The following is a 12,365-nucleotide window of genomic DNA, read 5'->3' on the forward strand; positions in this document are numbered from 1 at the left end:
GGAAAACTTATTTGAACAAATAATAAAGGAGAATTTCCCCAATCTGGCAAAGGAAATAGACTTCCAAGAAATCCAGGAAGCTCAGAGAGTACCAAAGAAGTTGGACCCAAGAAGAAACACACCAAGGCACATCATCATTACATTAGCCAAAATTAAAATGAAGGAGAGAATCCTAGAAGCAGCAAGAGCTAAGGGGACAGTCACCTACAAAGGAGTCCCCATCAGACTGTCAGCAGATTTCTCAAAAGAGACCTTACAGGCAAGAAGGGTCTGGAAAGAGGTATTCCAAGTCATGAAATCCAAAGACCTACAACCAAGATTGCTCTATCCAGCAAAACTTTCATTTAGAATGGAAGGACAGATAAGGTGCTTCTCAGATAAAATCAAATTCAAGGAGTTCATCATCACCAAGCCCTTATTATATGAAATGTTAAAGGGACTTATCTAAGAAAAAGAAGTTAAAGAAACATGAACAGTGAAAGGACAACAAACTCACAGTTATTAACAACCACACCTAAAACGAAAGCAAACTAAAAGGACAGCTAGATCAGGAGTGGAAACATAGAAATGAAGATCTCAAGGAGGGTTAGCAACAGGGGAGTGGGAGGGAGGAGAAAGGGGGAGAAGGTACAGAAAATAAGTAGCATAGACAGTAGATAGAAAATAGAAGGGGGGCAAGAATAGCATGGGAAATATAGAATCTAAAGGACTTGAGACACTTGGTCATAAACTAAAGGGGGGTAATAGTGGGGATGGGGGGGTAGGGTGGAGGGGAATGAAAGGGGGAATAGAACAACTGTAATAGCATAATCAATAAAATTTAAAAAATAAAATAAAATAAATTAAAAAAAACAACCACAACTAAAATAAAAGCAAACTAAAAGGACAGCTAGATCAGGAGCAGAACCATTAAAAAAAAAAAAAAGTTCACAAGGGCCCTGGCTGGTGTAGCTCAGTGGATTGAGTGTGGGCCTGTGAAGCAAAGGAACGAGGTTCAATTCCCAGTCGGGACCCATGCCTGGGTTCCAGGCCAGTTCCTGTCAGGGCACACATGAGAGGCAACCTACATTAATATTTCTCCCCCTCTCTCCTTCCCTTCCCCTCTGGAGATAAATAAATAAAATCTAAAAAAATAAAAGAATATGGAAGCTTTAAAAAATAACCTCTGTAGGAAAAGCTTGGGAAAGCTTCTGCAGGGTGGAACTAAGGACCTCCTTTCCACTAAAGTCAGCAGATGATTCTCAGAGCTCACGCTCTGGCACTGACCACCCCCGTATCTGCCTTGATGTGGTCTCTTGAACTGGTTTCTTGGTTCCCCAACCCCTTCCTGCATTCCCTCCAGTCTCAAGGGATGCTCTTCCCCCTCCTGACCCTCCTAACCCCTGACCTGGGGGTTGGTGCCTGGTGGTTGGTACTTTGGAAACTGTACCTCAGCCCTTTTCTGCCCAGCCACTTTCACAGTTCATGGTTTGTTGGTGTGCAGCACCAGCCTAGCCCTCCCCTCTGCAACCAAACCTGTGTATCCAGCTGTCTCAGGGCCCTGGCCCTGGGTGCACCAGAAGGGGGCAGCAAAGAGGAATGTCTACTTGTTCTTGTTCTGGTCTGGTGGCCCCACCACACAAGTAGAGTCATCTTCAACACTGTCCTGCTTGTCCCTACATGTCCCATCAGTCGTCAGTGTCCACCAGTGCCATCCTACCCAGTTTCATTTTTTTTTTGTAGTAAAAGCTTTATTGAGCTCTAGTCCACATATCATACAACTTATCCAATAGGCTGTAGCAAATGTAATTAGTTAAGACGAGGTCATCGTGGAGAAGAGAGACCCTAATCCAACAAGTGCCATCCTTATAAAAAGGGGAAATTTGGACACAGACACGCACACGGGATGAAGATGGAGGCAGAGGTCCTGGTGATTGACACTTCTGCAAGCTAAGGAATGGCAATGATGGCCAACAAACTGCCAAAGCCAGTCCAGAGCCAAGGAACAGATTCTCCCTCACAGCTCCCAGAAGGAACCATCCCTGACTGTGAACAACACATTTTTATTGTTTAATTCCCCAGTCTGTGGATCCCCTCAGCAGGAGGCAAGGGCCCTGGCTTCCTTAGTAGGAGGTTCCATGTGCCACCTAGGACTGGCTCTTGCACTGGGGACACTGCCCTTCCTCTCAGTGCCTGAGTCCTGGAACTGAGCACCCCCCCTTTCAACCAAAACCCCCTTTTCAGGAGACTAAGGTAGTGGGGAGTGGGGAATGCAAGTGCCGTGGACCCGATGGACAGTCCTTTTTGGTCCAAACTCCCTCCAGGGAAGGGGCCAGTTCCTAGTCTATTCCCCCACAACCTCCATTGTGCATGTGGGGTCCTGGTTATCCCTGTCCCTCACCTCACCCTTTCCTTAGCAGCCTGTGACTGAGGGCTGCAAGGGACCCCATGCACCCCCATCGCCCAGATGCTGGCCCAGGCCTGTGGCCCTAGGATACTCTCTGTGATCCCATGGAGCCTCTGCAGCGAGAGTACTCACAGGCAGAAGAGAGAAGGGAACCCAGGCCATGGGTGGCTACCCAGTCACCAGTTGCAACTCCCAGTCAGGTGCTCCACGAGGCCAGGACACTGAGACGTGAGCTTTGGGCCAGCCTGGCCACTGACTGAGCTCCCCAGGAGGCAACTCGAGTGCCAGCCTTGAGTCTCAGCAAGCCCTCCTCCTTCCTACGGTCCCCTGTGTGCCACCCCCATCCACTTACCCAAGAGCCTGTGTGTGAATTACTAACTGTGAGGTCTTCTCTGGAGTCTCAAGACGCCAGAGGCATCTTGGTCTTTCTAGAATCCTCCCTGTAACCCCCATCTTGGGTGGGGGATGTGGTTCAGGGCTGACATGTTGGGGAAAGATCTTCCCAGGCTGGACAGCCTGATTTAGGCCTGGTGAGGAACAAGGCTGGACTGAGGGGCAAGGGATTTGAGCGAAACTGGTCCGTTTTGGACGTCCGGACACCACCCATCTCCTCCCCAGGTCCCCCCCCTCCAACGCACCTGCGCTGGCCTCCCCCCAAACCCTGGGGGCAGCCGGCGGGCTGCTCTGGGAGATCAGAGAACTCAGTGGAGTCGGGCCCAGGGGGAGGGGGCGGGGAATTTCCCCCCACGCCTGCCTAGGCCTGTTAACCTCCCCCTTCTTCGCAGGGGAAAGGGGGGGTACCGCTGGGGGAATTCCATCGCGCTGTGATGGCTCCGGGGAGCCTGGACTAGGGGTCTTAGCGAGCGAAGGGGGAGGAGGAGGGACAGACTGGGACCAGGGGCGCAGCTGCCTTCATCCCCAGACATCAGCTGCCCCTGCCTGTCCGGGACTGAGCGGGCACCATTCCCGCCTGTCTCGAGGGTGCGGGGGCATGGAGTAGCACTTCCTCTGTCAGGCCAGAGGCATCCGGATTTGTGGAGCGAGGGGAATGAGGATCTGCGAGAGAGTATGCGAGCGTCTGACAATGAATGGGCGACTGAGTACAAGTGCCTGCCAAGTGCATTTCATTGAGGAGTGCTTGTGAGTAGTGTTCCGGGGGCGTGTGGCCTCGAGAGAGGGCTCTGTATCTCCCCCATTATGGCCTTCCCCCACACATCCCACTAGAACCTGCACAGACCCTGAGAAGGGGAGGGGGTGGAGAGGCCCCCGCCGGGACGCTGAGGGTCCCGGGGCAAGCAGGAAAGGCGTCTGGACCTGCCGCCTTCGCTCCAGTCTCGGGCGGGGCTTCCCGGCCTCAGGGGTGGGAGATGGGGAGGTAGGGACTCAAGGGGGAGGGACTCAGGGGGAGGGACACCCAGAAGGACGCGAGGGGGGCAGGAGCCCACTCATTAGAAACCTGCAGTAGGGAAACTCAGAGCGAGGCTCAGCGCGAGGGGGCAGGTGTGGAGGCCAAGGCAAGACCCCCGAGCATCGAGAAGCAGAGATGGAGAAGCCCTTGGCCAGAGATCCCCTGGGAGACCTCCAGTAAGGACGGGGCAGAAAAACGCCTTCAGGGCCAGAAACCCCGGGAGGCAAATACCCTGGGGAGATATTTCCCCGCCCCAGACGGAATGTGCTGCTCAGAATGGGACGAGGATTCACAGTCAAAGGACAACCACCCCCCTCCCACTCCCAGGTCTCCTGGAAGACCACGGAGAGACCCCAGGGGTGGAACAGGTCGTGCGCGGTCCAGGGCAACCTCTCCTAGCTTGGGGGAGATGGGGACACGACCCCCTCAGAGTCTCCTTCTTCTCCTCCTCTTCCTCCCGGCGCTGTCGCCACGGGGGGCCTCCGCGGGGAGCCTGCATAGCCCAGGTGAGTCTTGGCTCAGCTACTGGACCTTGGTCCCTATTCCCTCCTCTGCCTTCGCACCTAGGAGCTGGGTTCCGAGCCAGGGGGCCGGGCAAGGCAGGTGGCAGGAGCAACTGAGCAGCCCCCAGGGCCCCGTGGGTACCAGATGCGCCAGCTGGGGGGCCGGTAGGAGTTGTCGTTGGGTGACGGGGTGAGGATATCGAGCCAGGCTCTGAACCTCCCAAGGCTCTGCCGTTGCCGTGCAGGCCTATCCGAGTGCTTCCAGGTGAACGGCGCCGACTACCGTGGCCACCAGAACCGCACGGGCCCTCGCGGGGCGGGCCGCCCTTGCCTCTTCTGGGACCAAACGCAGCAGCACAGCTACAGCAGCGCCAGAGACCCGCAGGGTCGCTGGGGGCTAGGAGCACACAACTTCTGCCGGTGAGGGGCGGGGAAGGGGCGGGCCTCTTGGGGAGGAGCCTTTGGGGCTGGGCCTTGCGGGAGTCGGGGCTGGGTGCACCCTTGGGGGCATGGGCGGGAGGCAGGGGGGGGTAGGTGCAGCAGAAGGCCTGGGGGCAAGCCTTAGCTGCGCTGGGGGTGGGGACGGGCACTCAAAACTGTTTCCGACTTGGGTCGCCCTTAGGTGCCCAACTGCTGTACAATCTCAGGTCAGACCCGGGTGTTCAAAGAGGCCCTTGCGGGCGGGGCCAGAGTGCCATCTCTGGAATGAGGGGCCTGGTTCTTGCCCTACAACTTCTTGAGAGGGGGGCATCCACTAGCGGTGACAGAGGGGTTGGAAGTTTCAAGATACAATTGTTGTATGGAGCTGCAGGGACGAGCTGAGCAGGAGGACACTTCTCTGCTTACAGAAGTCGCCACTTCTGCTTTAAAGCAGGGCTCTGAGGCAAGGCACGAGACCGAGGCCCAGGGCTGAGCGGGCAGCGAACGCTACAGAGAACACTCAAAGTCCTCAGCTGAAACCTAAAACCAGCCCTTAGGCCCCTTTAATGACTTCCCATTGTCCACTCGGAAGTGGACACGCAGAACAGAGAGCTACTGTACCACTTGTGGTGGCCGTTTTGTGGATAGGCCCGGGGCGGTGCCTGGGATTTGCAGGTAGCAGGATTTGGACAACTTCTCCCCATCTGCAGGAACCCAGACGGTGATGTGCAGCCGTGGTGCTACGTGGCCGAGACGGAGGAGGGCATCTATTGGCGCTACTGCGACATTCCCACATGTCACAGTAAGTGGGCCCGGCCGGACAAGGGTGGGAGCACTGAGCTGCTTGAGTGAAGTTCACTTTCCGTGCCACTGGACAGACCCTGACTCCCCTGCCCCCTCAGTGCCCGGGTACCTGGGCTGCTTCGTGGACTCAGGGGCACCCCCCGCCCTCAGCGGCCCCAGTGGCACCTCAACAAAGCTCACGGTCCAGGTGTGCCTTCGCTTCTGCCGCATGAAGGGCTACCAGGTACTGCCCAGAGGCCCAGACCAGTGACCCCTGACCTTGACCGAAATCAGGAGCGAAAACAATTCCCAACTCTGACGCCAAACTTCAGCACTGATTTCTGAACCTCCGGCCCGATTCCCACTCTGAACCCTACCCCTGGTCCCACACCCCACCCTTACCCCAGACCCTGCCCTTGGCGTCACACAGTCTGTGCTCCCAGCTGGCGGGCGTGGAAGCTGGCTACGCCTGCTTCTGCGGCTCTGAGAGCGACCTGGCCTGGGGACGCCCAGCCCCGGCCACCGACTGTGACCAAATCTGCTTCGGCCACCCGGGCCAGCTGTGCGGCGGCGATGGGCGCCTGGGCGTCTACGAAGGTGAGGAGAGGGCGGGAATGAGCTGCCTGGGTGAGGGGCGGGGCCTGGGAAGGGAGGTGGTAGGCCAGGGGCGGGGCCTGGGAAGGGAGGTGGTAGGCCGGGGGCGGGGCCTGGGAAGGGAGGTGGTAGGCCGGGGGCGGGGCCTGGGAAGGGACTGGGTTGAGAGCCAGGGCGGTGGACGGGACTGCGCTGAACTTGGGAGCCAGGGAAGGGGCCTGGCGCAGGGAGCAGGATTTGAGGGAGGGGCCAGAGGAAGCTGTTGGGTCTGCCTGGGTGCGGGCTTAGCTGGAAAGGGGAGGGGCTTCTGGGTGGAGCCCGCAGGTCTGGGCTCTGACCCTCGACCCTGCCCACAGTGTCGGTGGGCTCCTGTCAAGGGAACTGGACCGCACCTCAGGGCGTCATCTACTCCCCGGACTTCCCGGACGAGTACGGGCCAGACCAGAACTGCAGCTGGGCACTTGGTCCGCCGGGCGCCGCGCTGGAACTCACTTTCCGCCTCTTCGAGTTGGCTGACCCGCGAGACCGGTTGGAGCTGCGCGACGCGGCCTCCGGCAGCCTGCTCCGCGCCTTCGACGGCGCCCGCCCGCCGCCACCCGGGACTCTGCGCCTCAGCACCGCGGCGCTGCTGCTCACCTTCCGCAGCGACGCGCGTGGCCATGCGCAGGGCTTCGCGCTCACCTACCGAGGTGAGGCCCGGGACCCATCACCCCTGTGACCGTTCCCCCGCCCTCTGGCTCACATCCCTCTCCACAGGTGTGCAGGACGCGGCGGAAAACCCGTTGCCTCCCAAGGGCTCTGTCCAGACCCCTGCAGCACTCCCCGACGGGACCAATGTGAGCTGCAGCCCCCGGCCTGGGGTTCCGGAGGCCACAATGGGGGGTGAGGTGGGAGCTTAAGGCGGGAGGGGGTTTGGGGAACAGACCCTCTGAAGCCCTGTCCTCACCGCAGCCATCTGCCTACAGCCCGAGTGTTCTCGACAGTGATGGCCATCTCAGTGTTGCTGCTGCTGCTGTTGCTGCTGTCGCTCCTGCGCCAACGGTGCTCGCCCTGGGGTGCCTCATGCCTCGGTACTCAGGAGTGGGGCGGGGCGGGGCGGGGAAGCTGGGGCCCAGGAGGAGAACTCCTAAGTTCTTGAGGGGCACAGCCTTGGGCCCACACAGGGAATCCTGCCTGGGATAGCAGGCAAAGCAGGATGCTGGAGGTGAGACTGGTTGGGTGTTCGGCTGACGTCTGCTCCCTCTCTAGGAGTTGTCTGCTGGTTCCAGGAAAAGGGCCCCCAGCGCTGAGGCTTTCCCAGGGCTCTGGGAGAAGCTGGGCTGTGTGGTACCGCCGTCCTGGAGGGGTGGCACTGCCCCGACCCCCTGGCGACTCCCAGGTGGAGGGTCTAGCCTCGAATTACCGCCCGCTGAGCACCTCCAGCCAGAGTTCCCTGCGTTCGCTCATCTCTGCTCTCTGACTCAAGATCCCCAGGGTCCACTGGATCCTCTGACAGTGGGATGTACACCCGAGACTCTTATGCTGCACTCTGCCTTGGCCTCCCACTTTTTAAAGGGCAGCTCTGCCGCTGGTCATCTCTCAGAGACCAGGCATCTGACAGGAAGCATCTGGTACTGTTATTGGGAACTTGACCTGACTCTAGGTGCCCAGATGGTTGAGGCCAAATGGCAAGAGGAATCAGCTGCCCTCCGCATAGATTATGATACGGAGATCTGATTTCAGGGGTCTTTGGGCCCTTATTTGGGTGGTCCTGGACTCTTGCCCTAACTCAAATATGAGAGGTCAAGAAAAGTGAGCAAAAGGCCAGTTGGACTTTAAATAAAGGAGCTATTTTGGAATAGAGCTCTTCAAATTCTTAAGTGGTGGGAAGTTATGTTGATAACACTGGAGCCAAGGGTTTGGATATGTCCATGCATATTAAGGGTGTTACACACAGTTTCAGGAGCCGCCTGAAGTACAGAGGACTGAGGAATTGCACAGGCGGACGACTGGGGCCCTCGGGATCTGGGGGAAGGGGAGAAAAAGGCCAGGTTAAGCGGTAGAAGGGACGCTCTCCTGGGCCCGCCTCAGTACGAACCCAGGCAGGAACTGACCTTTCTTCCCTATTTGCCCTCTCTCTTCCCCTCCATTTCCTGGCTGTCCTGGGTGGAGCTGAAGATACACTTTGTGGGAGATAACAGGGGAAGAGTCTGGTCAAACTCAAGCTCAAAGAAGCCTGACCCAAGGGCTCCAGACATTCAAGCACCCCCTTAGGAGCCTGGACATCTCAGAGCGCTTTGCTGCGCTCCAGCGGAGTTTGGCTTGTGGAGAGATTATCCATGGAGTGGGGGTGCTCCAGCTCTAGACCTGACCTGTCCGAGAACATCCTGGGCTGACAGCACCTCGGACAGAGCCCGGGCCGCAGGGGGTGGTGCTGGGTGGTGAGGTGCAGGGGAGGGTGAGTGCCCAAGGGTGCATTGACTGGGGGAGGGGGGGTCGTGCGTGACGCTGGGGCACACATTGCGGGGGACGGGGGGACGCAAGGTGACAGGTTTACTCCGGCAAAGCCACCAGAACCCAAAATGTCAGGTCCTAAGTGAACAGTCACTCCACGCAAATGAGACTGGCACTGCAGATATCACGCTAAAAGGGTGAAGGCCTGGGTGGCCTCGGGGCGGGGCCTCCCCACCAGCCCGTAACTATTGGCCCTTGCAGCGTCTACGCTGGTGGGATGGCGGGGGTGGCCAGCTGGGGCGGAGTCTTCTGTCCCCTCCCTCGTCCAGCCGCACCCGTCCTCAGTGCTTCAGAGAGACCACTGGCCTGCTGCCGCCTCCTTGAACTGCCCCTACGGTGCGCCTGCCCAGGCGGAGACCGGAGACCGGTGCACTGCGGCCGGGCGGGCTGACGCAGGGGCGCCGGACCCGCGCTTGCGCAGCGGAGGAGCAAGAGAGCAAGGACCCCCGGGCCGGCGCGTGCGCGAGCTGGGCATGGCCCGTGGGCAGGCGCTGGGATGACCCTCCCGCCGCTGCTGCCCCACTGAGGAGACCGGGTGGGGTATAAGAGGGCGGCCCCCTCGCACCCCGGCCAGGCCATGGCGTTCCTGGCCGGGCCGCGCCTGCTGGATTGGGCCAGTTCTCCGCCACACCTGCAGTTCAACAAGTTCGTGTTGACCGGCTACCGTCCAGCCAGCAGCGGCTCGGGCTGCCTGCGCAGCCTCTTCTACCTACACAACGAGCTGGGCAATATCTACACACACGGTGAGCTGCGCCCCACATCCCATACCCGCGACAGCCTTGCCTGTGCTGGGCTGGGGGCCCGCAGGCCAAGGAGCAGGCCAAGGAGCGACCAGGTTCTGGGCTACCCCTGTCCTGGCACAGCCAAGAGCCACGGTGACAAAGCTGCTATTGTCCGGGACAGCACTGACTGCTTCCGCTACCCCGGCAGGGCCCCCAGGGCAGGCAAGGGGAAGCAGAGTGGGGGACCAAGTCTGCTTAATCCCTCTGAGCCCCAGGGAGAAGCAGCCTGATACCCAGCCCCTCCGTAATCCCAGCCCCTTGTGCACCTTCCCCACCAGCACCCGTCCCAGACTTGGGTGTTGATTCAGGGAGAAGGGGTCCAGGAGCAAAAGTTGGGCACCCGCCCCTCCGCACCTCCCCGCGCAGCCGCCCTGCCAACCCTTCCCGGAACAATCCAGTCTTGGGACTCCGCCTGGTGGTGACATCTCCGCTGCCCCACCACCACCTCCGTAAGCGCGGGGCCCTTCCTGTGAGGCCCAGCAGAGCTGTGCTGACCAAGAGAGGGGGCCGTGAGCAGGATGGGCCCAGCCTTGGTACCTCCTCCACTGGGGGACTGTGGCTTGGCCAGACCCTGCCAATAATGGGTAGCCAGAGGCCCCAGTCTGCTGTGCCCACATTTAACCCCTGTGAGGGCAATGGCAGAGTGCCAGCAGGGAGAGTAGAACGCCTAAGATGGGGGGAATGGAGCTCCCAGAGGAGGTGCCTGGGTTGAAGATGGAACAAGCTCTTTTCCACCCCCCTTTCCTGCCTGGCCTAGCCCCTTTTGGAAGACAGATTACAAAGCCTTCATTTGTCTAGTTACTTATGAAGAGGAGACATGGGGTTGGGAGGAATAAGCTAAATGGTCCTGGGATCTGGTATCATTGCCCCCATGTCCTTTTCAGAGCTCAGCTCTAGTCACATTGCATTCTGGTTTCTGCTGACACAGGAGGCCACGTTGGGGTTTGAGGTCCCTTGCTTTCAGGGAGGTGATATAGCTGCAAGGGTGAGAGCAGCTTGGGAGTTAAGACTGCCTGGGCTCTCTTCTACTTGCCGGAGACACCTGGGGCAGGTTACTCAGTGTCCTCACCTGTGAAGTGGGGATAACAATCTCTTCTACTTCCAGAAGTATTGTGAGCTCTGCTGAGTAACTTCCTGAAAGCCCAGGGCCTGCGTCTGTCCCAGGTCTGGCAACAGTTGTCTATCACCGTTGTCAAGACTTGTCTTGCTCTCATTCCTCTCATGTTGTCTCTAGACTGGACTCCTGAGGACATGACCTGTCCTCCGTGCTGAAGTTGTGTGATGGATAACTGTCTCCCTCCCCCAGGGCTGGCCCTGCTGGGCTTCCTGGTGCTGCTGCCAATGACCATACCCTGGGGTCAGCTGGGCAAGGATAGCTGGCTGGGGGGCACACATTGTGTGGCCTGCCTGGCACCACCCGCAGGCTCTGTGCTCTACCATCTCTTCATGTGCCACCAAGGGGGCAGCCCTGTGTACACTCGGCTCCTTGCCCTGGATATGTGTGGGGTCTGCCTTGTCAACACCCTCGGTGAGCCAAAGGATGGGGGGAGGGGCTAGAAGAATGAAAGCTGTGGGGCAAGTGGGGAGGGGGCAGTAGGGGACACTCATATGAATCCTGGGTAGAAAGGGCAGACAGACCCCCAGACTGATATGCCCTCTCCTGCTCTCTCCTCTGCAGGAGCCCTGCCCATCATCCACTGCACACTGGCCTGCAGGCCCTGGCTTCGCCCAGCTGCCCTGGTGGGCTACACCATGCTGTCAGGGGTGGCTGGCTGGAGGGCCCTTACCGCCCCCTCCACCAGTGCCCGACTCCGAGCTTTTGGTTGGCAGGCTGGTGCCCGCCTCCTGGTGTTTGGGGCTCGGGGAGTGGGACTGGGCTCCGGAGCTCCAGGCTCCCTGCCCTGCTACCTGCGCATGGATGCCCTAGCACTGCTTGGGGGGCTAGTGAACGTGGCCCGTCTGCCAGAACGTTGGGGACCAGGTCGCTTCGACTACTGGGGGAACTCACACCAGATCATGCACCTGCTCAGTGTGGGCTCCATCCTTCAGCTGCACGCTGGCGTCGTGCCTGACCTGCTCTGGGCCGCCCACCACGCCTGCCCCCCAGACTGAACCACCACCACCTACACAACATGCCAGCCTGCCCAGTTTTCTAGGGCTAACATCACCAGGCTCCCCTCCTTCTGCTGGTCTGCAAGGGGCTGGCTCCCTGGCCGCTTCCCAGCCCTTGTCTGTTCTCCCCTTCTTCCCTGTGGAGCTTCCCCCTATCCACACCTTCAAGCTCCAACATCCTTTCCTGCCTTCTTCCAGGGTACTGTCTTCCTCTGAAGGCTGGAAGGAAACCAATCCTCCTCAGGGCCTCAGCTTACCCTCTGTGACCTATGAGTTGGGCTAGAGGGGCTCTGGGGTCAAGTCTCGCTTGCTCTGACAGCCGGAGTCCTGCCAGCCCGAGTCCTGCCAGCCCAGAGCCATAACCCCACCTTGCCCCTCCTCAGACCCTCACATTAAGGTACCACATGGGTGGCTGGCCGGGCCACCAGCCCATGATTCCTGACCTCTGACTTTCAACCCTGCACATCAGCCCTCCTGGCAACCTGTGACTTGTCTACCCTTTCTTCCTTCTGTCCATACTGTGGAGTAGGGAGTTTGGGCAGCAGGACTATCCCCTCACCCCAGGAATAAGGGGCAGGAGGACCGCTGCTACTTTTTCCAGGCAACTGGCCCAGATGTAAAGAGCTGAGTGGCTCTGGACCTGGGCCCCACGTGGCTGCGGGCCCACTCTCCACATTGAATGCCATGCTGTAATAGCTCAACCTGCCCACCAGGGACATACCTGCTCAGGAAATTTGTTCCACACAGCATGGGGCTCCCAGCTGCAATCTGCTGGCCTGAGGCCCTGCTTCAAGGCTCAGCCTCAGCCCATCCCAGAGCCCTCAGACCCTGGGTGATGTCAATAAAATGGGCAGAAAGCCCTGTGTTGCCATGCAAGCAAGTTT

At 59.1% G+C, this 12,365-nt stretch overlaps 2 protein-coding genes across 7 annotated transcripts; both read left to right on the top strand.

Moving 5' to 3' along the window:
- Nucleotides 1-4,188: 4,188 nt before the first annotated feature.
- KREMEN2 (kringle containing transmembrane protein 2) lies at nucleotides 4,189-8,538 on the top strand. 2 transcript variants are annotated; one of them, XM_037157447.2, is made up of 9 exons: nucleotides 4,189-4,300; nucleotides 4,543-4,717; nucleotides 5,428-5,519; nucleotides 5,620-5,744; nucleotides 5,944-6,097; nucleotides 6,451-6,783; nucleotides 6,851-6,976; nucleotides 7,060-7,135; nucleotides 7,343-8,538. In XM_037157447.2, exons 1-9 carry the CDS (start codon nucleotides 4,204-4,206, stop codon nucleotides 7,551-7,553), a joined length of 1,389 nt encoding a protein of 462 aa, XP_037013342.1. In that variant the 5' UTR covers nucleotides 4,189-4,203; the 3' UTR covers nucleotides 7,554-8,538. The 2 variants fall into 2 exon arrangements, with proteins under 2 accessions (XP_037013342.1, XP_037013349.1); XM_037157454.2 differs by having other exon boundaries at nucleotides 4,204-4,300; nucleotides 6,061-6,097.
- Nucleotides 8,539-8,649: 111 nt separating this feature from the next.
- On the top strand, nucleotides 8,650-12,357 carry PAQR4 (progestin and adipoQ receptor family member 4). Of its 5 annotated transcripts, XM_053671657.1 has the most exons (4): nucleotides 8,650-9,330; nucleotides 9,648-9,818; nucleotides 10,676-10,897; nucleotides 11,048-12,357. In XM_053671657.1, the coding sequence occupies exons 1-4, from the start codon at nucleotides 9,165-9,167 to the stop codon at nucleotides 11,479-11,481; spliced, it is 993 nt and encodes a 330-aa protein (XP_053527632.1). In that variant the 5' UTR covers nucleotides 8,650-9,164; the 3' UTR covers nucleotides 11,482-12,357. The 5 variants fall into 5 exon arrangements, with proteins under 5 accessions (XP_053527632.1, XP_053527633.1, XP_037013363.1 ...); XM_037157468.2 differs by lacking the exon at nucleotides 9,648-9,818 and having other exon boundaries at nucleotides 8,658-9,330; XM_037157477.2 differs by lacking the exon at nucleotides 9,648-9,818 and having other exon boundaries at nucleotides 9,240-9,330; nucleotides 10,604-10,897.
- Nucleotides 12,358-12,365: the final 8 nt, after the last annotated feature.

Source organism: Artibeus jamaicensis, unplaced genomic scaffold (assembly GCF_021234435.1).
Source record: "Artibeus jamaicensis isolate MK-2021 breed Jamaican fruit bat unplaced genomic scaffold, CSHL_Jam_final contig_700, whole genome shotgun sequence".
NCBI lineage: Eukaryota > Metazoa > Chordata > Mammalia > Chiroptera > Phyllostomidae > Artibeus > Artibeus jamaicensis.